This window comes from Xenopus tropicalis, chromosome 2 (genome assembly GCF_000004195.4).
Source record: "Xenopus tropicalis strain Nigerian chromosome 2, UCB_Xtro_10.0, whole genome shotgun sequence".
NCBI classification, from domain to species: domain Eukaryota; kingdom Metazoa; phylum Chordata; class Amphibia; order Anura; family Pipidae; genus Xenopus; species Xenopus tropicalis.
This window is the reverse complement of record NC_030678.2, coordinates 80,555,920-80,580,755: the sequence shown is the minus strand read 5'-3', so window position 1 is coordinate 80,580,755 and position 24,836 is coordinate 80,555,920. Positions and strand designations below refer to the sequence as shown.

Here is a 24,836-nt window from a genome sequence, read left to right as displayed (position 1 = left end):
TTAGGAGAAAACCGACCCAGGGTAGCTGCGAGATAGCAAACCTTTTCCTTCTTCTGTCTTAAAACCGCTTGCACATGCGCAGTAGAATTGATGAACTTTAACAAAAAAGCAGTTTTTTTCACTTTACTGCACATACAGTACATACATCAGCCCGGGATCATGAATAAAGAAGACAGGAGGAAAATGATCGCTCGCACGCAGCTACCCCGGGCTGGAGCGGTTTTCTCCTAACAGGAGCACCACCCTGTGGTATAAGGTAAGATTACCTTTCCTTTTTAATATCAACAAAGTTAAATACTGTTGATAAAAGCTGCTGATTTTACTGGCCCATGCATATGAATGTAGGTGGCCAAAAGATCTGCTCATTCCACAATAAGTGGATCTTATTATTCATGGCCAGCCTTTCTGTATTTAAACAATCAGATGTAATTGTTAATTGATTTCTATGGATTAAATTATTGGAGTCATATTTGTGACTCCTGCCACTTTATATATCTTTGACCCCTCTGCTTTCCTCTCTCTTTGTTTCAATATGAGTTACTTATTAAAAGGGAATAGGCATTCTTTTGTTGTCCCCTGCTGTTTGTCAAGTTGCAAATAAGTAGCTTTTCAAGGGTATTTTGCAGCTAACTATTACACAGAGGTGCAAGTTTACACCAGAATAGAAACCCTTAGCTATCAGAAGGTATGTATATATGTATATCTTTATTTATAAAGCGCTACTTATGTACGCAGCGCTGTACAGTAGAATACATTAATACAAACAGGGGATTATTAAGATAATAATAGATAAATACAAAGTATAACAATAAATACAGATAGATACAAGATAAATACAGTTGCAATAAGTTAAGAGTCAAAGACACAAGAGGATGGAGGTCCCTGCCCCATAGAAGCTTACAATCTATATGGTATTAATTTAACCGTCTGGATCAAATGATCTATTAGCATAAATAATTAATTTAATGTGGGAGTATTTCAGTTTGAGGCAGCTAAAGCAGGTAAAGGAGAAAATATAGGCACTAACCCATTCACTCCAGCACAGCTAATAATGTCATATATCTTGGGATTTGGACACTGCCCATGCAAGGCTGAATAAATGAAAATGTCATAAAAAATGCTTTGAGCCACATAAGCTGGGAAACATGAATCTGTGCTTTAAATGAATGAAGCATGCTAATAAAACATGGGGGATAATTATTAAACATCAGATAGCAATCCATAACCATTTGATATTTGATTTAATTTTTATATAGTTGATGACATTTTCCTACTGATTTGATATCAATATGCTAAGTCCATTGATTTGATCAAAATCAATCATTTGCAAATCAGTATCACTGTAATATATTTTAATGTAATAAAAGGTTTGTAATCACTTTCACCTCTTAACTGCTACCCACACCCCAATGCTAAAAAATTAAGAAGAACAGGAACAACTAACAGGAGGATTTCATAAGTTATCCTTTAAAAGAGAAGGAAAGGTCGAATCACTGGGGGGTACCAAAATGTTAGGCACCCCCCAGTGATTGTAATCATTTACCCTAGGCTGATGCTCCTGGTGAACGACCCTCTTCCTAACATTTGTTACCCCCCAGTGATTTTAACTTCCCTTCTACTTTAACAGATACCCATAATACAGTAGAACCCCATTTTTACGTGCCCAGAAATGAAGTTTTCCCAGGAATGACGCTGCTTATTCATGATCTGGCAAATGTAAGCAGTGTTCTTTTCTTCCAGCATTTATGCTGATTTTTGCAGTCCCTGGGAAAACAAAAAAGAGGGGTTCTACTCATACAATTTAATAGTGTAGTCTCATTTCAGTAAAAGCAGAAGGAGTCTAATAGTATTGTTAAATATAGGAAAGATGGATATGTGGAAGCCTTGGTTAGTAGTAGGTTACAGTAGTCTAGGCAGGATAAAACAAGAGCACAGATAATTGTTTTAGTAGTTGCTAAAGAGAAAAAAGCAGAAGGTTTTGAAAGTGGTATTAATAGTTAGGTTAGGAAAGTAAAGGGTCAAGAATAACCCTCAGGCAGCCTGCTGAGTTGGCTATAATCTGCAAAGAACACATGCTGTGTGCTGGCCAGTACCTTCATTATCACTCTTTTGCTATGACAATACATTCAAATGAATAGGTGATACAATTAAAGGATTGTCCCCCAGGCATGGGAGTATTACACAGTAATGCCATTGATGAATGTCAGTTTTCTGAATGGCAGTTATGCCTTGGGCTGATGTCATGTAGCTTACACCATTTGATATTCAGCCTTAGTTTATGTGTATAACAACGACCACAATCAGCCCTTTCTGGGCATTATACACCATTTACTATGTAAAGATGGGTTTCCCTCCTTCTCAGCAGTAGTGCTGCCAAGTTGGCTGCCAAGGACCAAATGAGAAGCTGAAAAAATGCCCTTTCTTATCTCCCCCATTAACTAGATGCAGACACACTTATTGGGGAAGGAAAGGCCACCATTAATGAATTAGTTAATTCATTCATTCATTAAAGCATAACAACTTGCACAATATGCCAGCCACCTGATTACAGGAGTCATAAGTCATGGGATGGCTAGCTGAAGCTGTAGGCTTCCAGCAGCCCCCATGGTTATTACTTTGTATTACTTTATGTCTTACTTTACTCTGTATTACTTTATGTCTTACTCACCTATATACTACAGTAATATCAACTTTGACATGTAACAGGTTTATTGGTTCATGGCTAAATTGATCCTAGAGTGTGGGAATTGATTAGATTGTATGCTCCCCTGGGGCAGAGACTGAGGTGAATGGTGTATAATCTCTTTGAAATGCTTTGCAAATGTGTGGAAATAAATAAATAACAGAGTTCAACTCTTTAGCTTTAGGCATCTTATGAAACATAAAGGAAAAGAAAAAACACATTATGGGGGGTGGTTGGAGGAGTTTGTGTATGTAGGATGGTATGAGTATGAGAAAGAAAGCTATGTGCATGCATAGGGGGAGGTAAGAGTACAGAGGAGGTAGCCTGTGCGTATGGGGTGGAAAGGATGAGGAAAAAGGCTGCACTGTAGGTGGGAGTGTTTGTAAATTGGGGCAGATGGATTGAAAATGAGGGCTGGGTGCATGAGTGGAGAGAATGTGAAAAGAGCCTGTTTGCAAGGAAAGAGAATGGAAAAGGAGACCGTGTGTAATTTTGGGCTTTATTAAACATGACCTGTTTGCTACAATGACATTATTAGCATGCCTGGAGTTAATTAAATATTGTTGTATTACTAGCTATTTGGAGTAAATTACTTGCTTGTATTGCTGACACATACTGTAATACAGAATCTAGTTTTTTTTAGTTTTTACTACTTCCAGTCACTAGGTGGTGCTGTGAAGCACGAAACTCCCTGGAAGGCAGTCCTCCTTGTCACTTAGGAGGGAAGGGGATTTCTAGGTAGTTTACATATAGAGAATAGCAGTGGGTCACCTTTTTTGCTGGTGTAAAAACGATAACAGTAGATGAGGCTAGAGGGCAGAGGGTTGCTACCCCAACCTGGTTCCAACATGATGCATAGTGGCAGGCCAGATCTGTGGAGGCTCACTGTACGTAGTGAGAAATAGAGGTAGGCCAGCCAACTGAGCAGCTGAGGCTCCCTAGACAAGGAAGGAAGGGATCAGCATCTTTCTAGATTGATCTGAAGGAAGAATATCACGTGGCGATCTGACGATGTTTCGTGTGACCATCGGTCGCACGAAACATCGTCAGATCCGCCACACACCGTCAGGGCTGAAACAGCAGATAAGGAGGTAGAAACAATAGGATTTCTACCTCCTTCTGCCGATTCAGCCCTGACGGCAGATTTTGCTCAGGTGCCTTCTATGGCGCCCTATCAAAATTTTCTGACCTGGCCGATCGGCGAGTCGACCGATATCAGCAGCCTCCTGCGACTCACCGACTTGCCATACACGCACCGAAAATCATACGAAACGAGGTTTCGTACGATATTATCGGTGCGTGTATGGCCAGCTTAATAGGCAGCAAGAGGGCAAAGCAACATGGGACTATTTGTACTGTTTTACTAGTAATAATAGAATGGAATAAACTGGAGGTCCACACTGTTTTGCAGATGAACACAGAAACAGCAGTATTTGCAGTCGCTAGCGCAGCGTCTCCAGATCCCGGTAATGTGCACAGTTCTTAATATAAGTGTTCAGATAGAGGTCTCCCATTCCCTGTAATAGCGGTGTGTGCCCTAAAGGGTTAATTTAACCATTACTACAAAAGATATAAATATTATGTAAGCTGACATACTAATAAGTTAAATAAAGCAATGATATCTCTCTTTGCCTTTTCATTTTTAACTTGTGTAGCTTTCTTAAATGTTAAAAGAAAAAGATGCAGTTTTTGGGGGACAGGTATAATTACTAGGCATCAACTATACAATGAACAGCAGAGGGCACTATGATTAACAGATCTTTGTTGTTTGAAAATACATGTGCATTAGAGGAATGAAGTGTGAGCAGGCTGTTCCACTCATATCTAACATGCTTACTAAACCGTGAGCTGCACTAGATGATGTGGGTTGGAAACTGTAGAGGCTGCAAAAGTGTATGGAGGAAATGAAACTGAACACAGCCATGAGCATAAGTTAGTATAAGCAGTAAATGTATAAATAAAGCATGAACCTGGCATTTTCAAATGGCTTATTTATCAATATTAATCAGAGAATGCCAGTTTGGGTTGCCACCGTTACTGGAAAAAATGACAGGCCTTCCTATAATTTCTTTTTCCATAATAATAGCATTGGCATTGTAGCAGAACCCTGCAGAGAAACTGCCACAATAGCAATTCTCCTTAAAGAAAAATAAAGTTTCTCTTATTTTACCACAAGTACTACAGGCACCAAAAAACTGTATCAGCAGTTTATGAACCTCAGTACTGCTATCAGCTTAAGCAGTTTTAGGGTGATAGTTAGGGGGCCCTGAAGCCATGAGTTGACTTGGGAAAGCTTTGAATTTCACTTTTATGAATTCCCTCCAATTAAATATAAACTTATTATCTGCTTGTTGGTGTCGCTTACAACCAAAACACACTTCGAACCAAAGGGATCAACTTCCCATTTGGCTCAGGAAGTCCTGGTATCTGTTACCTATGCTTCGGGGAGAGATATGTACCCAGGGGTAGAGTATGTAGTTACTATGCTTTGGGGAGAGATATGTACCCAGGGGTAGAGTAAGTAGTTACTATGCTTTGGGGAGAGATATGTACCCAGGGGTAGAGTATGTAGTTACTATGCTTTGGGGAGAGATATGTACCCAGGGGTAGAGTATGTACCGTTACTATGCTTTGGGGAGAGATATGTACCCAGGGGTAGAGTAAGTAGTTACTATGCTTCGGGGAGAGATATGTACCCAGGGATAGAGTATGTAGTTACTATGCTTTGGGGAGAGATATATACCCAGGGGTAGAGTAAGTAGTTACTATGCTTCGGGGAGAGATATGTACCCAGGGGTAGAGTAAGTAGTTACTATCAATAGTTTATTTAAATGGAAGGAGTACATGACTCATCCACTTTGGCCTCCACCTGGTGGATGGGGCAGATGTGCCAGGGTGCCTAAAGCCCCAGTAAGAAGATTGTACCCGAAGGGAAAAATCCCTTAGTAAAGTGACCCTGTGAATGATGTGTAGACAGTGGATATTATCTTTTTGATATAACCACCCCTTTAAAATAAAAGGAGCAGTTTTCCTGGTTATCTGCTGTCCACAAGGTAATCACCTCATACTTCCTGTATGTATGTATGTATATTTTTATTTATAAAGCACTACTTATGTACGCAGCGCTGTACAGTAGAATACATTAATACAAACAGGGGGTTAATAAGATAATAGATAAATACAAAGTATAACAATAAATACAAATAAATACAAGATACAGTTGCAATAAGTTAAGAGTCAAAGACACAAAAGGATGGAGGTCCCTGCCCCATAGAGCTTCTATATGGGAGGGTAACTTACAGATACACATAGGCAAATATAAGTGCTGTAGGTCACAGTGGGTGACAGTACAATATAAGTGCTAGTTCCCAGATCAGGTGCTGGGCGAGTGCTCCAAAAGGTAGTCTTTTAGTTTGGTTTTAAAAAGACTGGGGGAGGATTCTCTCCGGAGGAAATCAGGGAGGGAATTCCAAATGTAGTAGTAGTGGGGGGCGCAACCAAACGATTGCTCTGCGAGGAACGAAGGAGTTGGCCAGGAACGTACGGAGACACAAGGGAAGAGATGTAGTGAGGAGCAGAGGAATGGAGGGCTTTGAAGGTTAAGAGAACCTTACTTATTCTGCATTTGGTCTTCCCACCTCCTGCTCAGCCAGGAATATATATCATAAACCCATCCTACACTGTTTTCGCAATTTATTCCTCAGTCATTGCCCTGCTGTTCACTTTTAGCGGCCCCTGTACAGTCCCTAACTGAAAGGTGCTGATCCAAATGTGCAAAGACATCACCAGACACATTTTTTTCTGTCAGAAACTATACATTGTTTCTGTCAGAATTGCAAACTGCATGCTAATTTCATTAATATAGCACCATGCTGAATATTATATATACCTTGGATGCTTGTATGTACAGTATATAAGGATGAGTACATATGGGCATAGTAAGCGCCCATATAAAAAAAAAATAGATTGTTCCGCTGTAATAACATTATAAAAGCTCTCTACATTGTTAAAAAAAACAAAAAAAAACAATCAGTGCTCTGCATAGCTAGATGTGTTTAAGCAGGAAATTAACATATAGGTTTTACTGAGTCTAGACTGTGACAGGAGTTGGCTGATAAACATCTCACTAGAATGTTTTCGGTTTCATCTGAATATAGTGGTAAACAATTCTTTGGCTGCATATTGCTGAGATTTTTGTGAGAAGAAACTGCCAAATGATGTTCTAGCTTAAAATAGGACTGAAAGTGTCTTATATCTTTAAAGTGGGATACAGTACTAAAATAAAGTATTTAATATATGTTAGTAACTATAGGAAAGTGGAAGGCCTTTTTGCTTTGCAATAATACTCTTTACTTTGTTTTATTATACCACTGAAAATGTAGCATTTTATTAAAGCTGGCCATACACGCACCGATACTATCGTACGAAACCTCTGATATCGGACGACTTGCCGATCGGCCAGGTTAGAAAATTTTGATCGGGCGCCATAGAAGGCGTCTGACCAAAATCTGCTGTCAGGGCTGAATCGGCAGAAGGAGGTAGAAATCCTATTGTTTCTACCTCCTTATCTGCTGTTTCAGCCCTGACTGTGTGTGGCGGATCTGACGATGTTTCGTGTGACCATCTGTCGCACGAAACATTGTTAGATCGCCACGTGTATGGCCAGCTTAAGGGATTGATGAGCACATCAAGAACATTGCTAGCATCCAGGCACCTGAAGAATTTTATGATAACATAACATAGCTGAAACAATGATAAGACAATAAAGAAATAATGTAATAAAAGTCACCCACAGCAACCAATATCAGGTTGCAACAACTATTTACCTGTAAATCAAACTGATTGCTCTGGGTGCCTAAACCTATTACAAAATTGTCTTAGTAACCCTGCAGAGATAAACTCTAGTCTGAGTGTATACAGGGGTATAAAGGTGATTGTAACACAGATATTCCAAAACAACCCCCCCAGGAGCTCATAAACAGAGTACTGTGGTAACAAATATGTTTTGTTTCTATGTACAGCTAAATGGGGCAATGTTTCACACTATCATGCAGCTGTGGTTATGAGATTCTGTTATTTGTCATCCAGAAAGTATGATCCACTCTGGTATGCAGGAGAGCTGTGACTTATTTGTATATGCGGCCACAATATGCGGCCACAATGAGCCTTCTAAACCAAGTTCTTAATTCTCTGTCCCACTGCAAGAAAGTGGCTGGCAGTTGTTAAATAGACCCATAGACCCATACTCAGGTCTACTATTGCTATTCTGATACTTTTTATAAACCCTGTGTGTCATATTAGACCCTCAGTTCTCCTGCTAACTCTCACTATCAGCCCCTGCATCACTATTACCATCTGCCCCTATTTTGCTACAGTGCCTGTCATCTCTTCACCTGCAGCATAATGCCCTTCTGTTCCAACAGCTAACAATCATTATAGGAGTTTTGCAGCAGAAATAGTCACTGGTGCCCCTGCTGCAATACCAAGCATAGATTCTGCTGCTCTATAACAAACCTTGACTGGATTAACCCCAATAAATACAGCTGCTCTTCCATCTACCCCCTGTGGCAGGAAAAATACCCAAGGAGAACATGTGTTTGTTTCTGATACCAAACTTTGTCATTGGGACTTGGGAAGGGAAAAAAAGGAAAAAACAGTAAAATCAGCATTGATCGCTCTTTGGTGCAAGACTTATTTAATAAATTTGCAACAGGGGCATGCGCGGGGGGGGGGGTTGCGAAGCGATAATTCGTTGACCCCGGCGAGTAATCACAAGTGGCGGGGGCAATGAAAATGGAGCGCACAGACTAGGGGTAGGCAAGAGAGGCTTCTGCCAGACACCGCCTAGTCGTTGCGCCCTAGGCAGCTGCCTCTTCTGCCTACCCCTAGTTCCGGCCCTGCAGGACATACCAGGACAGAGGGTCCACCACCAGCCTTTTCATCTGGAATAACTTTTAAATACAGTATCCCTCAGAAGTGGCAGGTCGTTATTTTAATAATCTCCATTGATAACAGTAGTACACAGTTTTTGTTAACCAAAGAACAGGGAATCCACATCTTTTTTCAAATGTCATTTATGGATTAGGTTTAAAATAGGCCAACAGTTAGGCCCAAACAGCCCTGCACAGAGAAAATAGTCTGTGGCAGCTTACACCAGCTCCATTGGCATTTGTTAGATCTCACTCTATATTAGCATCTTGCAGCAGGATAAAAACCTTCTGTCACTGTTACGGTGGCTATACACAGGCCAATTTTAGCAGCAGCTAATCAGCCTGTGTAGGGGCACCAATGATGGGCCTGCCCGACCGATATCTGGCCTGAAATCAGCCAGATATCGATCGGGCAGGTTAAAAAATTTAGTCGGATCGGGGACTGAATCGGCTCATTGATACAGTCCCCGATCCCACTTCTCCTATACCCGTCATTCTAATTTAATAAATTGGCCCTGGCGAATTACCCCCGTAGGTGGGGGATATCGGTTGAAGATCTGCTCGCTTGGCGACATCACCAAACGAGCGGATCTAAAGGTGTATAGCCACCTTTACTGTGTCTATGTATATGACAGTGCTTGCCCTTGAGTATGTATGTGTTGGTGCTTTCCCTACATGGAAAATCTCCTGTGGCACGGGCAACATTTCACTTGTCTGTTCTGCTGCGCTGTGTGAAAGATCTAATACTGCAACAAATCCTGGCTCATTCACTGTCTCCTATGCTAACAAAACCTCATCTCCAGTTCCTCTTAATGTACCCCAAGGCTCTGTACTTGGGCCGTTGTTGTTCTCCCTTTACACTGTCTTTGGGAGATCTTATCCGTTCATTTGGCTTTAAATACCATCTGTATGCTGATGATATACAAATTTACTTTTCGACCCCTTTGTTAACAGTCGAAACTGAGACTCAAATCTCTAAAGGTGGCCATACACGAGCAGATCCACTCGCTTGGCTATGTCGCCAAGCGAGCGGATCTTTCCCCGATATCCCCACCTACGGGTGGGCGATATCGGGGACCATTTAGGTAAAAAAAATAATAATCCGATTGTTTGGCCCTGGGGCCAGACGATCGGATTATGTGGGCGGCAATGGGGCAGTCGGATCGGGGACCGCATCGACGAGCCGATGCGGTCCCCGATCCGACCAGATTTTCTAACCTGGCCGATCGAGATCTGGCCAATTTCAGGCCAGATATCGGTCGGCCAGGCCGCTCTGCTCTCCCCATACACGGGCCGATTAGCTGCCGAATCGGTCCAAGGGACCGATATCGGCAGCTATAGTCGGCCCGTGTATGGCCACCTTAACTGCCTCCAGGCCATCTCCAATGCCACCTTCCATCTAAGCCTGGTCCTACCCCCCCCCCTTTTCTATCTCTATTGAAGGCACCCTCATCAACCCAGTCAATTCGGCACTTTGTTTGGGGGTGATCTTTGACTCCTGTCTCTCCTTCTCTGACCATATTAACACCACTGTCAAAACCTGTGACTTTTTCTTGTGCAATATTGCCAAAATCCGTCCCTTTCTTTCTACTGCAACAGCTAGGCTGCTCATGCATGCTCTCATCCTATCCCGACTTGACTACTGTAACCTGCTACTAACTGGCCTCCCTAATTCCCATCTTTCCCCCCTGCAGTCGATATGAAATACTGCTGCCAGAATTCTCCTCCTCTCATCCAGGAGAGTTCAGGCCCTTTCCTTTTTAAAGTCCTTATCGTGGCTTCCTATTAAACAAAGAATATCTTACAAACTCCTTCTCTTAACCTTCAAAGCCCTCCATTCCTCTGCTCCTCACTACATCTCTTCCCTTGTGTCTCCATACGTTCCTGGCTGACTCCTTTGTTCCTCGCAGAGCAATCGTTTGGTTGCGCCCCCCACTACTACTGCTGTTTCCCGCCTTAAACCTTTCTGCCTTGCTGCCCCTTACATTTGGAATGCCCTCCTTGATTTCCTCTGGAGAGAATCCTCCCTCAGTCTTTTTAAAACTAAACTTAAAGACTACCTTTTGAAGCACTCACCCTACCCCGTAGAGCTTACCCTCCCATATTGATTGTAAGCTCTATGGGCCAGGGACCTCCATCCTCTTGTGTCTTTTGACTTGTTGCAACTGTATTTATCTTGTATTTATCTGTATTTATTGTTATACTTTGTATTTATCTATCTTAATAATCTCCTGTTTGTATTAATGTATTCTACTGTACAGCGCTGCGTACATAAGTAGCGCTTTATAAATGTATGTATGTATGTACCGGTATATCTTTATTTATAAAGCACTACTTATGTACGCAGTGCTGTACAGTAGAATACATTAATACAAACGGGATTATTAAGATAATAGATAAATACAAAGTAAAACAATAAATACAGATAGATACAAGATAAATACAGTTGCAATAAGTTAAGCGTCAAAGACACAAGAGGATGGAGGTCCCTGCCCCGTAGAGCTTACAATCTATATGGGAGGGTAACTTACAGACACAAATAGGCAAATATAAGTGCTGCAGGTCACAGTGGGTGACACTACAATATAAGTGCCAGTTCCCAGATCAGGTGCTGGGTGAGTGCTCCAAAAGGTAGTCTTTAAGTTTAGTTTTAAAAAGACTGGGGGAGGATTCTCTTTGGAGGAAATCAGGGAGGGCATTCCAAATGTAAGGGGCAGCAAGGCAGAAAGGTTTAAGGCGGGAAACCGCAGTAGTAGTGGGGGGCGCAACCAAACGATTGCTCTGCGAGGAACGAAGGAGTTGGCCAGGAACATACAGAGACACAAGGGAAGAGATGTAGTGAGGAGCAGAGGAATAGAGGGCTTTGAAGGTTAAGAGAAGAAATTCTTTGTTTCTTTGCTACTACTTTATACAGTGATGTGGGGGGCTGACATTTGTTACTTTCTGCAGTTGATCCTTAAAGGAGAACTATACCTATAAAAGCCCCCTTAACTATCACTGCCTTGACTCCCCTCACCTCTCCCTTATCGCATAGTTTCTAAGTTTAAAGGTGGTCACACACGTAGCGATTTGCGATGTTTCGTGCGACCATTGGTCGCATGAAAGATTGTTAAATCCGCCACTAACGTTCAGGGCTGAAATGGCAGATAAGGAGGTAGAAACAACAGGATTTCTACATCCTTCTGCCGATTCAGCCCTGACGGCAGATTTTGCTCAGGTGCCTTCTATGGCACTCGACCGAAATCTTTTAACCTGGCCAATCGACTCGCCGACTTGCCATACACGCACCGAATATCGTACGAACCGAGGTGCCATGAGTGTGCATGTGTGGACTTTTAAACTGCCATACTGAGCAGTGGGAAGAGGTCCCCATTGCTCCATATGGGAGCAAAATGTAAAAATTTTTCTGTGGCGGGGTGGCATGCCGCCTGTCCTGAGCTCAGATTAATCATTCAAGCCGAACTTTTTATCAAAGCAAGTTTGATTACAACGCATATGTGCTGTGTGCAGGTGTAAATGTCACTGAAAATGTGTCAGAGGGAAAATGGCCGTTGGGTGAAAGCTGCTATTTGTTTTAGAAAAATGTGATGGTGCTGGTGAACAGATGGGATATATGCAATATAAATGATGTGGTGTGGGTGGGGGAGATGCATAGCTTCCAACTGTACCAATTTTCGCGGGACAGTCCCTCTTTTGACAGCTTAACCCAAAGTCCCGGATTCTTACTGAAAAGTCCCTCATTTCTCTTTGATCTCCTGCACTGAAGCTAAAAAAGATACATATAAAACATATAAAAAGTAGCTTTTGGTAGAGCCCAGAAAGGTAAACAAGCTTCACCTGCATTTAAATACAAATGTTTCTCAAACTTAATTAAAAAGTAGCTTTTGGCAGAGAGCCCAGAAACTTAACACGCTTCACCTGCACTTAGAAACATTGTTTCTCACATGTAATTAAATATGTAACTTTTGGAAGAAAGCCCAGAATGTTAACAAGCAACACCAGCACTTAGATACAATTGTAACTAATAAGCTAAACAGGTCTCTTGGGGGAACTGAGACTTGCAGCTTAAAGGGAAATTTCAGCTTTTTTAGCAAAACTGTAATAACACATAAAACAAGATCCCAAAATCCCAAGAAATGTGTTCAAAAATGTGTTAAATAACTTGTCAAATTTAGTCAAATGGGAGTGGTATTTAGGGGGTGTGGTTGGGCGTGGCAAAACAATTTTCGTATCACTTGCGCTGCATTTCTTTTTGTCCCTCTTTCCATTTTGAAAATGTTGGGAGGTATGGAAATGTGCCCAACTTATATGCAGTACATGGTGGGAAAATGCAGGGTTTACATGCCCTTTAAGTTATTTTAAACTAAAACTGTGGCAAAAATATTAGCTTGCTTGAATGCCAAATATGTACTTTCCATTGATTTCTATGGAATCAGGTTTTTCATTTAATAAACCTCAATGAATCATATTAATGGTTAATATAAACATATGCCCCAGAGTTCCTTGCAAGCTCACAGTGATAAAGGCTTGAGCTTGCAATGGCTCTCCATGATCACTGACAAAGGTGGGGAGAAGGGCAACAACTTGACTAAGATTAAACATGAACTACAATAATGCCAAGAATAATGCTGATCATTTCTCAGTAACTTTTGCAAAATATATGCCACAAAGTTACATAATACTGGTCAGTGAAACTTCCTTTTTATGCCTGTATATTTTGTATTGTAACAGGATAGTGGCATCACAAAACCACTTCTATTTTTTTAAATGTTGGGCAGTTTCATAAAATATATCAAACATCTTTGGAGTTACTTTTGAAACTTTGTAGTCGCTCTGCTAATTAGAAAGAACCCCATAACAAAAAACAGACAGCAACCTGTGTTGTCTGACTTACTTTAGAAAATACTATCAAGCCTTGAGCAAAAATGTTCAGTGATTGCAGTGGCGCTCAGATCTGGTCTGCTCAGATCAGTGGTGCCCAGGAGCCCAATATGTAGCAACAACACAAAACTGTAACAGACGGCACTCAAATCCAGCAAATGTGCTAAGAAATATTCTTGTTTATTGAGATCTCTGCACACAGTGGGGCTCATTTATCAATGCATCGCAGCACACAAACCGACGCAATTATGATTATGCGCCATTTTGTGGGCACACGCAATTGCATATGCATTACATTGCGTTGGTTCGTTTATTTTACTACTGGGCAATAATGTCGGAAAACAACGACATGTTTTTTGGGAGTGTGGCTAGGGGCGTGTTTTAAGTACTTAATTTTTGAGTGAGTGCGCCCTTTGCGCCTATATATGTGTTATTTGCGCATATATATGGGCAGATTTGCGCAGGCACGGCTGCATTGAAATCTTTACACCTGTTCATTTGTGACGTATTTCTGACTGCGCGTTCTTCAACATTTGCGCTAGTATATTCGCAGATTTGCGCTACAATAAACTAATTTAGGTATGTCATTAGTAAAACCATGTTAATGTTAATTTATAATATGTTGATTAGCATTATTAGAAAAATATAATTGTTAATTTTTTACAATGTTTTAATAACATTTATCCTTTTTTTTTTTAACTTTGTTCTTATCTATAAAGGCAGTTTCCCTTGTTAATGTGATGGAGTCTTTCATATCTTTTTTCCATTTAAACACCAACTGACTAGGTTGTTAAGTTAGGAAGCATGTAGTTGGTACGGGTTTATAAGAGCATTAGCTTGCGCCATCTATGCACACAATTTATGACAAGTTTTGCGTCGTCATATGTGCAGTTTTGCGACATCATATGTGCATGTTTGTATGGCGCAGCAGTTTGCGTCAACACTAGCGAATGAAACTTTAAGCAACCGTGTTTGCGCTATACTGTTAAATATTCTTATGCGCAGGGCAAATGTTTTGCCTCTGCGACTATTATAGCGCTGCGATGCGTTGGTAAATGAGCCCCTGTGTGTAGAAATCTCAATAAACGAGAACATTTCTTAGCGCATTTGCTGGATTTGAGTGCCGTCTGTTACAGTTTTGTGCTGTCTGACTTATAAACATAGATAATATACTGTATCTATCATAATGCGTAACATAACGGCTGCTTTGTGTGAGAAAGGAAAGAGTCTTCACTCCTGACCATCTTTAGACACGTATCTACAGTATGGTGGCTCTCACATCTTGTTTTCTGAGGTCATGTTTAAAGACAACAGGAAACACATAGGGACACATTTAAACAGGTGCATTACTAGGCATAAAACACAGCACAATTCTGCATGTTAAACCTCCATGAGTTTGTTCTCCCCATTTTCTTCAGGTACTCTGGTTCATTTTAACACTCTAAAAATACACCCAGTTGAATTGGTTCCTGATAAAATTGGCCCCTGTGTGTGTGTCCCTAAATGTGACAGTGCCTTAGATGGTATGCTCCAGTGGAGCAGGGACTGATGTAAATGTGTAAAGCAATACATAAATGTGTCAGTAACATATGAATATAGGATAATACAAATGTAGTGGTTGTGTTCTTGCACCTTGCACATAGGTGGTCAATGCACCTATTAATGTAAATAAACCAAGCATAGAGGTACAGGAAAGTTCTGTACTTTACACCTAGCATTATTAATAACAGATATTTACAGAGTGGCAACAGGGCTGCTCAGTATTAAGAGCAAACCTACAGATTATATAAAAAAACTGACTGATTCAGGAGGTAAAGAGGGCCCTGCCCAAAAAAGTTTACAACCTGAAAGTACATGGCATAGGCACTTAGTATTAGCTAATAACATAATTCCACCCATGGATGTTATCATATCATGGTCCACTGCTAGGGCCAACCGCAGAAAACCCACCTTCTTCCTGTTGAGTATGACTAGAATGCAGCAAGCAATTTCCTTACCTTCCATTCAAACCCTGGCTGCTAACAGTTCACAATTTAGAAGCACACAGAGACCACAAAAAGAAGGAGGAAAGAAGATGTAAAAAAACAAACAAAAAAAATGCTTAGTAGAACAGAAAATACCCATCTCCTGGAGCACATGCTATCTAGCAATATGAGCGAATGCATCAGTCCTGGAGAATAAGGTATGGTTTAATTTCTGAGGGTAAATTTTGAAAGCTTATACTGATTTATATGATTTAGACTAGTGCTGCCCATTTTATTACAAGTAGTGGGCCAATTATTTCTCATATAACATGTTCAAGGGACAAGGACAGTCCTGGTCTAGACCTGCTGGCATGCTGGAATAACTTTGATTAAAATAGGCTTGGCAAAAGTATATTGCAGGAAACAAAATAACAGTCTAGCATTAAGACTATGCTAAGCAATTCCTTTCTTATACAGAAGTACAATTAATAACAGACTTGTAGCAAGGGAATTCCAATGTATTATTATTCAGAGTCTACGGGGTTATTTCACTTGACTCTTACTTCATGCATGGTCTTAAAATAACTTTACTCCTAAAAAACACAAGGCTCCCTATTCTCCACTAGATTGGTGATTAAAAATAGTAAACACACCACTCCTATCCCATGTATAAACTAAGAACATTAAGCAAAGCGTTTCTACAAGTGGGTAATCACATCTTTAAAGAGTTGTTTGCTTTTGAGTTAACTTTTAGTATCATGTAGAGAGTAATATTCTAATACAATTTGCAGTTGGTCTTCATTTTTTATCATTTGTGTATTTCATAAGTATTTCACTTTTTGCTTAGCAACTATCCTGAAATTTGAGCAATTTTTTGGTTGCTAGGGATCAAATTACCATAGCAACCAGGGAGAGACTGGTATATGCATAGGAAAGTACCTGAATAGAAGAATAAGTAATACAAAATAACAATAGCAATATAATAGAGAACCAATTGAAAACTGCTTAGCATTGTCTATTCTATAACATACTTAAAGTTAAAGGAACAGTAACACCAAAAAATGAAAGAGCTTTAACGTAATAAAAATATAATGCACTGTTGCCCTGCACTGGTAAAACTGGTGTGTTTGCTACAGTAACACTACTATAATTTATATAATAAGCTGCTGTGTAGCCATGGGGGCAGCCATTCAAGCTGGAAAAAAGGAGAAAAGGCACAGGTTACATAGCAGATAACAGATAAGTTCTGTAGAATATAATAGTTTTATCTGTTATCTGCTATCTGCCTGTGCCTTTTCTCCTTTAAATGGCTGCCTCCATGGCTACATAGCAGCTTATTTAAATAAATTATAGTAGACTTTCTGAAGTAAACACACAACTTTTACCAGTGCAGGGTGTTTTGGTGTTACTTTAATTCAAAGGTGAACCACCCCTTTAATGCTCATTTGTTTTGTGATTCAGGACACCCTAGTCCCTTTAATAAAATATAAAAAAAGCGGTTTTAACAGTATGATGATCCAAATTACAGAAATATCCCTTATCCAGAAAACCTAGGGGTCCAAGAATTCTGGATAAAAGAACCAATACCTGAATTATGTTTAAAAAATAAATAGCAAAATCAATGTGAGAAATGAATGCTCTTACACTTTAGGTTACTATATATTACTTTTAGGGATGATCATTTAACTATTGTACTTTTAGTATGACATTAAGAAGGCATTACTCTTTTAATTCACTAAACTCACATTAAGGTGGCCATACACGTAAAGATCCGCTCGCCCGGCAAGGTCGCCAAGCGAGTGGATCTTCTCCCGATATCCCCACCTACGGGTGGGCGATATCAGGGGAATTTAGGCTAATTCAGTCGTTTGGCCCTGGGTCCAAGCGATCGAATTATAAAGACTGCAATAGGTTTGGGACCACATCGGCTTGATCCGACTGAATTTTTTAACCTGGTCGATTTCAGGCCAGATATCAGTCGGGCAGGCCAGTTGTTGCCGCCCCTACAGGGGCCGATAAGCTGCCGAATCGGTCCAAGGGACCAGTATTGCCAGCTACAATCGGCCTGTGTATGGCCACCTGTTGTCTAAAATAATTTTAAAAAGAAGAAATGAATATGTAATACCGTATGGCTAATCATTTTAAACAGTTAGCAGCAATGAAAATGTCCACATTTTTTTCATGAATTTAGTGGTACAGATATGGTATCTATTATAAAGAATTTTTGGGACCTGGGGTTAGCCAGAGAGGGGCCTTTCTCTTATTTAGATCTCCATATAGTAAATCTACAAAGAAAACATTTTAACATTAAATAAACCCAATAGTTTTGTTTTGTCACCAATATGGATTCACGCAGCATAGTTAATATCATTACCATGTAAGTCAATGAAGAGGCAGTTGCAAGAACAAATGCAGTGTGCCAATGCAAAAAAGGCAACAATTTGCCATTTTTTGCACTTTACACACTGCATTCTGAATTGCAGAATTGTTGCAGGCCTGTGCTCTATTACAGAGTGCAAAGACCTGTTGTTAGCCCCTTCGAATAGACACCAATGTATCCAACAAGTTGTGGAGGCTCAAAAAATGTTGTATTCACACATAAACATAGCATTCACTATTTGCTTGTAGCCATCCGTGGGTAACTGCATATGCTGCATATTTTATCTTATGCTGAGTGAAAAAAAGGAATATTCCTAGGGCGTAACAGCTGGGCATCCTGTATGAGAAAGGTATTATAGCCACTGATTATCATTTTCACAAAGAACAGTAATTACTTTGATGGGGTTAAGAAATGTATTATGTGCAGAGTACACTATTTGTTGACTCATGTTGTATTATTATTTAGCTCCACCAATAACTTCAGAAGATATGGTATGCTATGCCAAATTGTCATGGCTTTGTAGGAGTTGGTGGTACACTGACAAAGTAAGAATGATTGATTGGACATATTATACTTAAGGATACGAATCTTGATTAGGGTGTGGTGTCACTCTATTCTAGCATTCAGTATGAGAAAGCTATTATAGCCATTGAATATAATCTTAATAAGTTCAGTAATTACGTTGATGTAGTTAAGGAATTCTTCAAATGTCTGGGATATATGCCAATTTTCCATTAGGTGGTAGGAGGAGTCCAATATTTTTGAAGATAAACTGACAGCTGAGGAATGATTGATTGGACACATTATACTTTATAAGTGCTTTATTGATTGTAAGGTTAGGTATTTAGAAGGACTTCTCTAAGTTGATAGCAGGCTTTGAGGATAAGGAATGAATTTCCAATGCTAATATTAATTCTGTTTATGGTGACTTAATATGACTTATATGCAGTTGCTCTAAAACATTGCTGTAGAACTTCTGTGGTACCGAAGGCCGGAATTTTTCCGACCTACGTGGTGGAGGGCCGATAATGGAAGCCAGTTTTGACCACTCCCCTTTTTGAAACTGCACCCACTTGAAACCACACCTGTGTTATCACATGACCTTCCCTACCCTGCCTGTGTATGCCATACTCTGCCTGCCCTACCCTGCCTGCGTGTGCCATACTTTGACTGTGTGTGCCATTCTTGGCTGGTTTGTGCCATACTTGGCCTGTGTGTGCCATACTCTGCCTGCCCGACCCTGTCTGTGGGTGCCATACTCTGCCTGCCCTACCCTGCCTGTGTGTGCCATACTCTGCCTGCCCTACCCTGCCTGTGGGTGCCATACTCTGCCTGCCCTACCCTGCCTGTGTGTACCATACTCTGCCTGCCCTCCCCTGCCTGTGGGTGTCATACTCTGCCTGCCCTCCCCTGCCTGTGGGTGCCATACTCTGCCTGCCCTACCCTGCCTGTGTGTGCCATACTCTGCCTGCCCTACCCTGTCTGTGGGTGCCATACTCTGCCTGCCCTACCCTGCCTGTGTGTGCCATACTCTGCCTGCCCTACCCTGTCTGTGGGTGCCATACTCTGCCTGCCCTACCCTGCCTGTGTGTGCCATACTCTGCCTGCCCTACCCTGCCTGTGTGTGCCATACTCTGCCTGCCCTCCCCTGCCTGTGGGTGCCATACTCTGCCTGCCCTACCCTGCCTGTGTGTACCATACTCTGCCTGCCCTCCCCTGCCTGTGGGTGCCATACTCTGCCTGCCCTACCCTGCCTGTGTGTGCCATACTCTGTCTGCCCTACCCTGCCTGTGGGTGCCATACTCTGCCTGCCCTACCCTGCGTGTGTGTGCCATACTCTGCTTGCCCTATGCTGCCTGTGTGTATGGCACACACAGGCAGCATACAGTGACACAATGCTGGCACTGCTCCTACAGTCTGCACAATAACTATATATTAAACAACTTTTTAATTGCAGTACCACCTCAGTATATGTTCTTTTTGTAGTGTGCAGGGATTATTTGTGGGTTTCTACTGCTCTACAGTCAGTCTGAGGTGTGAACAGGAGAACAATGTGGGTGATTACAGCCTGAGCCTGAGGTGTGAACACTGCAGGAGGTGAACAATGCAGAGATTAAAAGGTGTGAACAACACAGGGGATTACATTTTTAAACAATACAGAAGATTTACAGCCTGAATCTGAGGTGAGAACCATGCGGGGGGGCAGTTAATCACAGTACTGATACCATTTAAAGCTTACACAAGAGTAAGCCATCAAAGCAGCCAGACAGGTGGGGGGCCACACAGAGGGGGGTCACGGGCCGCCAGTTGGACAGCACTGCTCTAAAAGATATGAAGCAGTACTGATCAGCAAGAGTCACTGAATTTGTGTTATTTCTCTGGTTTAAAGGAAAACTATACCTCCAAAGCCTGCTTCATCTAAATAAACCTTTTTCATAAAAATACACTTTTTTTAGTAGTATGTGCTATTGGGTACTCCTGAATAGAAAATTGCCATTTTAAGAATTAAAGGACATGTAAAGCCTACATTTGCCTACAATGTATATCAGTTGGGCACGTCTCCCCCACCCAAATGAAATTATTTGTACTGCATGTATCCCCTCCGTTTGCCAGCACCATCATATTTCCTAAAGCAAATAGCAGCTTTCACCCGGTGGCCATTTTTCCCCTGATACATAATCAGTTACATTTAAATCTGCAAACAGCCTACACACACACACAGACCCTTATTCAGCATACATTTCATCAAGAAAACAGGCTCACACAGGCAGCACTGTCTTTGATAAAAGTTCTGCTTTGTTTGAGCTGAGCTCAGGAGGTTAGGAGGAAAAAATTGAAGCAGACAGCTAGAGCTGAGTTTCTATGGGAAACAGCAATGCCATCTCTTCACTGGCTGCTAGACTGGGGGGCGTGTTTAGTAATCTGAGCTTAGAACAACTGAGCATGCCCACAAGCAAAAAGCCAAAGCAAATTTGTGAGGGAGGGGGGTGAGTGGGTTACAGGAGGAGAAGGAAATCTAAGTGCTTAAGGAGATGCTGCAGCCTTACTATTAACCTCTGGACAACCAGAGTGGCAGGTATTGAAAGATTTCAAAGAGACTGTTCACTGGGGTTTACATGTCCTTTAAGGGCCGCTTCCAAGGATCATAGGATTCCCAGTGCACACAAACAAGCCAAGGCACACATACATGCTAGGCCACATCAGCCAATTAATGGACAGAGTTCTGTCTTTTGCTTCCACACTACTTTCTGTTACAGTTAGAGCTGCATTATTTCTGGTCATGTGCTCTGAGGGAGCACAAAGCCCATCACTGAATGGTGGATGAAGGGAAAGGATGTAAAAGGGCAATATTTACTGATATATATATTCCAGTTTGGTAAGATTCTTTAATAGGCCATTTAGCATAATATAAACCATTTGTACTTTTTAAAATATTGGTTTCATAAAGTATATACATTTATATAAAGTATAAGAATTAAATCAGATATACAGTAACAATAACAAGTTATCCCTTATATTTATGCAATTCTGTTTAGAGGCTTTGTCAGTTTCTGGTCTTCCAAACTACATCAATTTTAGCACCAGCCTGTTAAAACATTTTGTCCCTGCTCCTGAATGCCAACTTTAACCCATGTTTGCCAATGGATTTACAATTACACTAACATAAAGACAAACATGCTGGTCCACATCCACCAACCATTCCTGATTAAATTCTAGGCCACTAAGCAGATTTGCTTATATCCATCCAAGTCATAACCAGTCATATGAGCAGTAGACTCAAATTCCAACAAATCCATTTTTGGGTCTTCAAATCAATGCTGTATTATCTAAAGAGGGACAGATTTGTATCCATGGTTTTATACAATTCTAATGTTGTGTCTGGTCACTCTCTCCTGCTTAAGCAATAGAAATCTCTGTCCACTGAAGCACAGACTGTTTTACCTCCTCTCTCCCTCAGCAAAACCTGTTTCCTTATTTCTACTACTCTCAGAATGGCCAAATATCCTCAGTTTCTTCTTAACAAAATAGTGTAGCAGCCTGATCTGGGCTATATTTTTTGTCTGATCCTTGTGTGTACCTTGTTTACTTTAGTTTTTACTGCGAAGTGTGCAGGTTCTCTGACAGTTCTGGGCACCTGGGCAAGCTCAGTGCGGAGTGTTTAAATATACTAGTGTTAATATACACTGCACAATAGAAAAGCAGTATCATTAAACACTGAAAGTTTCTGACTGATTTCTTACTGGATTAGTAGATGTCCCTGAGCATGTGTTTAAAAAAGAGAACCAAAATATTTTTGTTAGAAAAAATAGGTCAGGAAATGCAGCTAAATGCCTGTGACCCAAAACCAAAAAGGGTAAGAATTAAAATATTTAATCTGTGAATAAAACAAAAAAAACCCTGTTATCCAAAAAATGCCAAGTTGCAGGATAGCCATCTCCCATAGAATTAATATTAAGCAATAACTTTAATGTTAATTTCATTTTCACTGAAATAATAAAACAGTGCATCATACTTGATGGTAACTAAGCTGCATAAATCCATACTGGTGGCAAAATAATGCTATTGGGTTCATTTAATGTTAAATTATAAGGTAGGGTATCCTATACATATAGAAAGAAACAATTTAGTAATATGAATATTGACCAATTATATTTTCTGAGCAATTAATTACATACATTAACTGTTTAGTTATTAATATTATATTCAAGTTTAGTTGAAACATAGTTGAAATGAAGTTTTGCTTTCTTTCCCCGCAGAGTTTAACTAGAAGAAGCTGTATCTGAAAGAGCTGACAATGAGTGAATGTGGCCAGGGCTCGAGTGAAAATGCTACAAAATGCGGCACTCAGGTTATGGATATTCAGTGCTTTCTGATTCTGAACAGCACCTCTCAGAAAATCTTCATTGCTGTGCTTTGTATCGGAGCGGGAGCTTTGTGCATTCTGGAGAATACTGTGATTCTCTGCATGATATGGACCTCTTCCCATCTCAGGAGAAAACCCTCTTATATTTTCCTCATGAGTTTGGCTCTAGCTGACTTCCTAGCAAGTATGGTCTTCTCCTACAGCTTTGTGGATTTTCACGTCTTCCATGGAGCAGGTACACATGCTGTCTTCTTGTTCAAACTTGGTGGAGTCACTGCATCTTTTACAGCCTCCCTTGGAAGTTTACTCCTCATGGCTTTTGACAGATATGTTTCTATTCACAAACCATCTATGTATAAAGCTAAGGTGACCAGAAAAAGGGCATTGCTGGCTTTGGCTGGTATGTGGCTAATCACAATGTTTATTGCATACTTACCTCTTATGGGTTGGAATTGTTGTCAACTTGACACTTCATGTTCCGAACTTTTCCCCTTAATAAGCAACAACTATTTGGCAAGCTGGATAATTCTTGTGGTTGTTCTTCTTACTTTAATAATCTATTCTTATGCACACATCCTCTGGAAAGCGCACAAGCATGCTGTTTATATGGAGCAACACAACATGCAGTCTGGACGAGGACAGGCTCGGCTAAGGCTGGACATCATGCTAGCAAAAACATTAGCTTTGGTTTTACTTGTCCTTGTCATTTGCTGGTCACCAGTTCTCATTCTTATGATGCACAGCTTGTTATTTTCTCTAGACAGATCTATTAAGACTATATTTGCCTTCTGTAGTACTCTTTGTCTGGTCAACTCCATGGTGAATCCAATGATTTATGCTTGGAGAAGCAGAGAATTACACCGTAAATTAATCAAAGGATTCCAAAACATTAAGCAACTGCTAAGGGTTACAGGAACTGATCCAGAGGAAGAAGGAGCCCAGAAAAACTCTGGACTTGACACTGTAGGTGATGAGACTCTTTGTGACACTGAAATTAGTCAATAGAAGTACCAAATAGCAAATCTGAATAGACCTGAATGTGTTCAACTGCACTGAGTCACATGTGGCTAAATTTCAACTATAGTAAATTGTACAAGAATAGGCATCCATTGTTACACCTGATGTAGCAGGACTGTAGTACCCAGAAGCAGTCCACATGCTTATCTACTACAGGCATGCTGAATGTTGTTGTTCATCACTGTCTATTCCTGGCCTAGAACTTATACTTTAAATATACTTCTGGTAAATGATAAAGATCAGATTGGCTCTTTGCATAACTGCAGCATGCCTGGTAATTATTAATGCAATGACACACAGGAAGATTTGTTGCCCATATTAAAAAACACTACTGAGCGTGACAAGTCTCTACAAAAAATACCTTGCGCTTCACTAACATTGGAATCACTGCAAGTTAATTACATTACCTGTGGCAATTTGGCTTAAAGAAACACTATACAACCAACAGGTAGTTTGGTTGTACTACGTGGCCTATTATTAAAGAATCTTACCAAACAGGAATATATATATATATCAGTAAATGTTGCCGCTTACCTTGAGACCCATTTTTTGATGGTCTGTGTGCTCCCTTAGAGGAGGAAGTGTGGGAGTAAAAGACAGAACCTTGTCCATTAATTGGCTGTTGTGACCTAGCATGTATGTGTGCCCTTGGTTTGTTTGCGTTCACCAGGAGTCATCCCATAGGTCTTAGAAAATGGCAATTTTCTATTTAAGATTACCCAATGACACATACTACTAAGTATAAATTAATGAAAATTGTTTATTTAAATGAAGCAGTGTTTTTATACAATACCTACATTATTCAGCGGTATAGTCTTCCTTTAATTGTAGGAAAATGACTGTGTTCTTATTTTCTCATGAATAAAAGCAGAATCGCCACAACTAATGTAATTTACTTTTGGGATTCCAATGTTATTGTAGGGCAAGGCAATCTTAGATTTTTCGCCCAAGGTAGCGTTTTTTTAATATGGATGACAAATTTTCCTGTGTGTTACTGCCCTCAGGGCCCTGCCAGACCAGTGTTTCTAGATGGGCAGGTAATTTTGTGGGCTTTGTGGTCCTGAGGGCGGCAAAGCAAACTGTCTGTCATGGCCCTTAAAGTGACAGGTATTTAGTC

General features: G+C 40.6%; 1 protein-coding gene across 2 annotated transcripts; it reads left to right on the top strand.

Moving 5' to 3' along the window:
• The first annotated feature begins 217 nt into the window (after positions 1 to 217).
• Positions 218 to 23,956, top strand: cnr2 (cannabinoid receptor 2). 2 transcript variants are annotated; one of them, XM_031896896.1, is made up of 2 exons: positions 218 to 256; positions 22,596 to 23,956. In XM_031896896.1, the coding sequence occupies exon 2, from the start codon at positions 22,634 to 22,636 to the stop codon at positions 23,705 to 23,707; it is 1,074 nt and encodes a 357-aa protein (XP_031752756.1). In that variant the 5' UTR covers positions 218 to 256; positions 22,596 to 22,633; the 3' UTR covers positions 23,708 to 23,956. The 2 variants fall into 2 exon arrangements, with proteins under 2 accessions (XP_031752756.1, XP_002938788.2); XM_002938742.5 differs by lacking the exon at positions 218 to 256 and adding an exon at positions 15,475 to 15,676.
• The last annotated feature ends 880 nt before the right edge of the window (positions 23,957 to 24,836 follow it).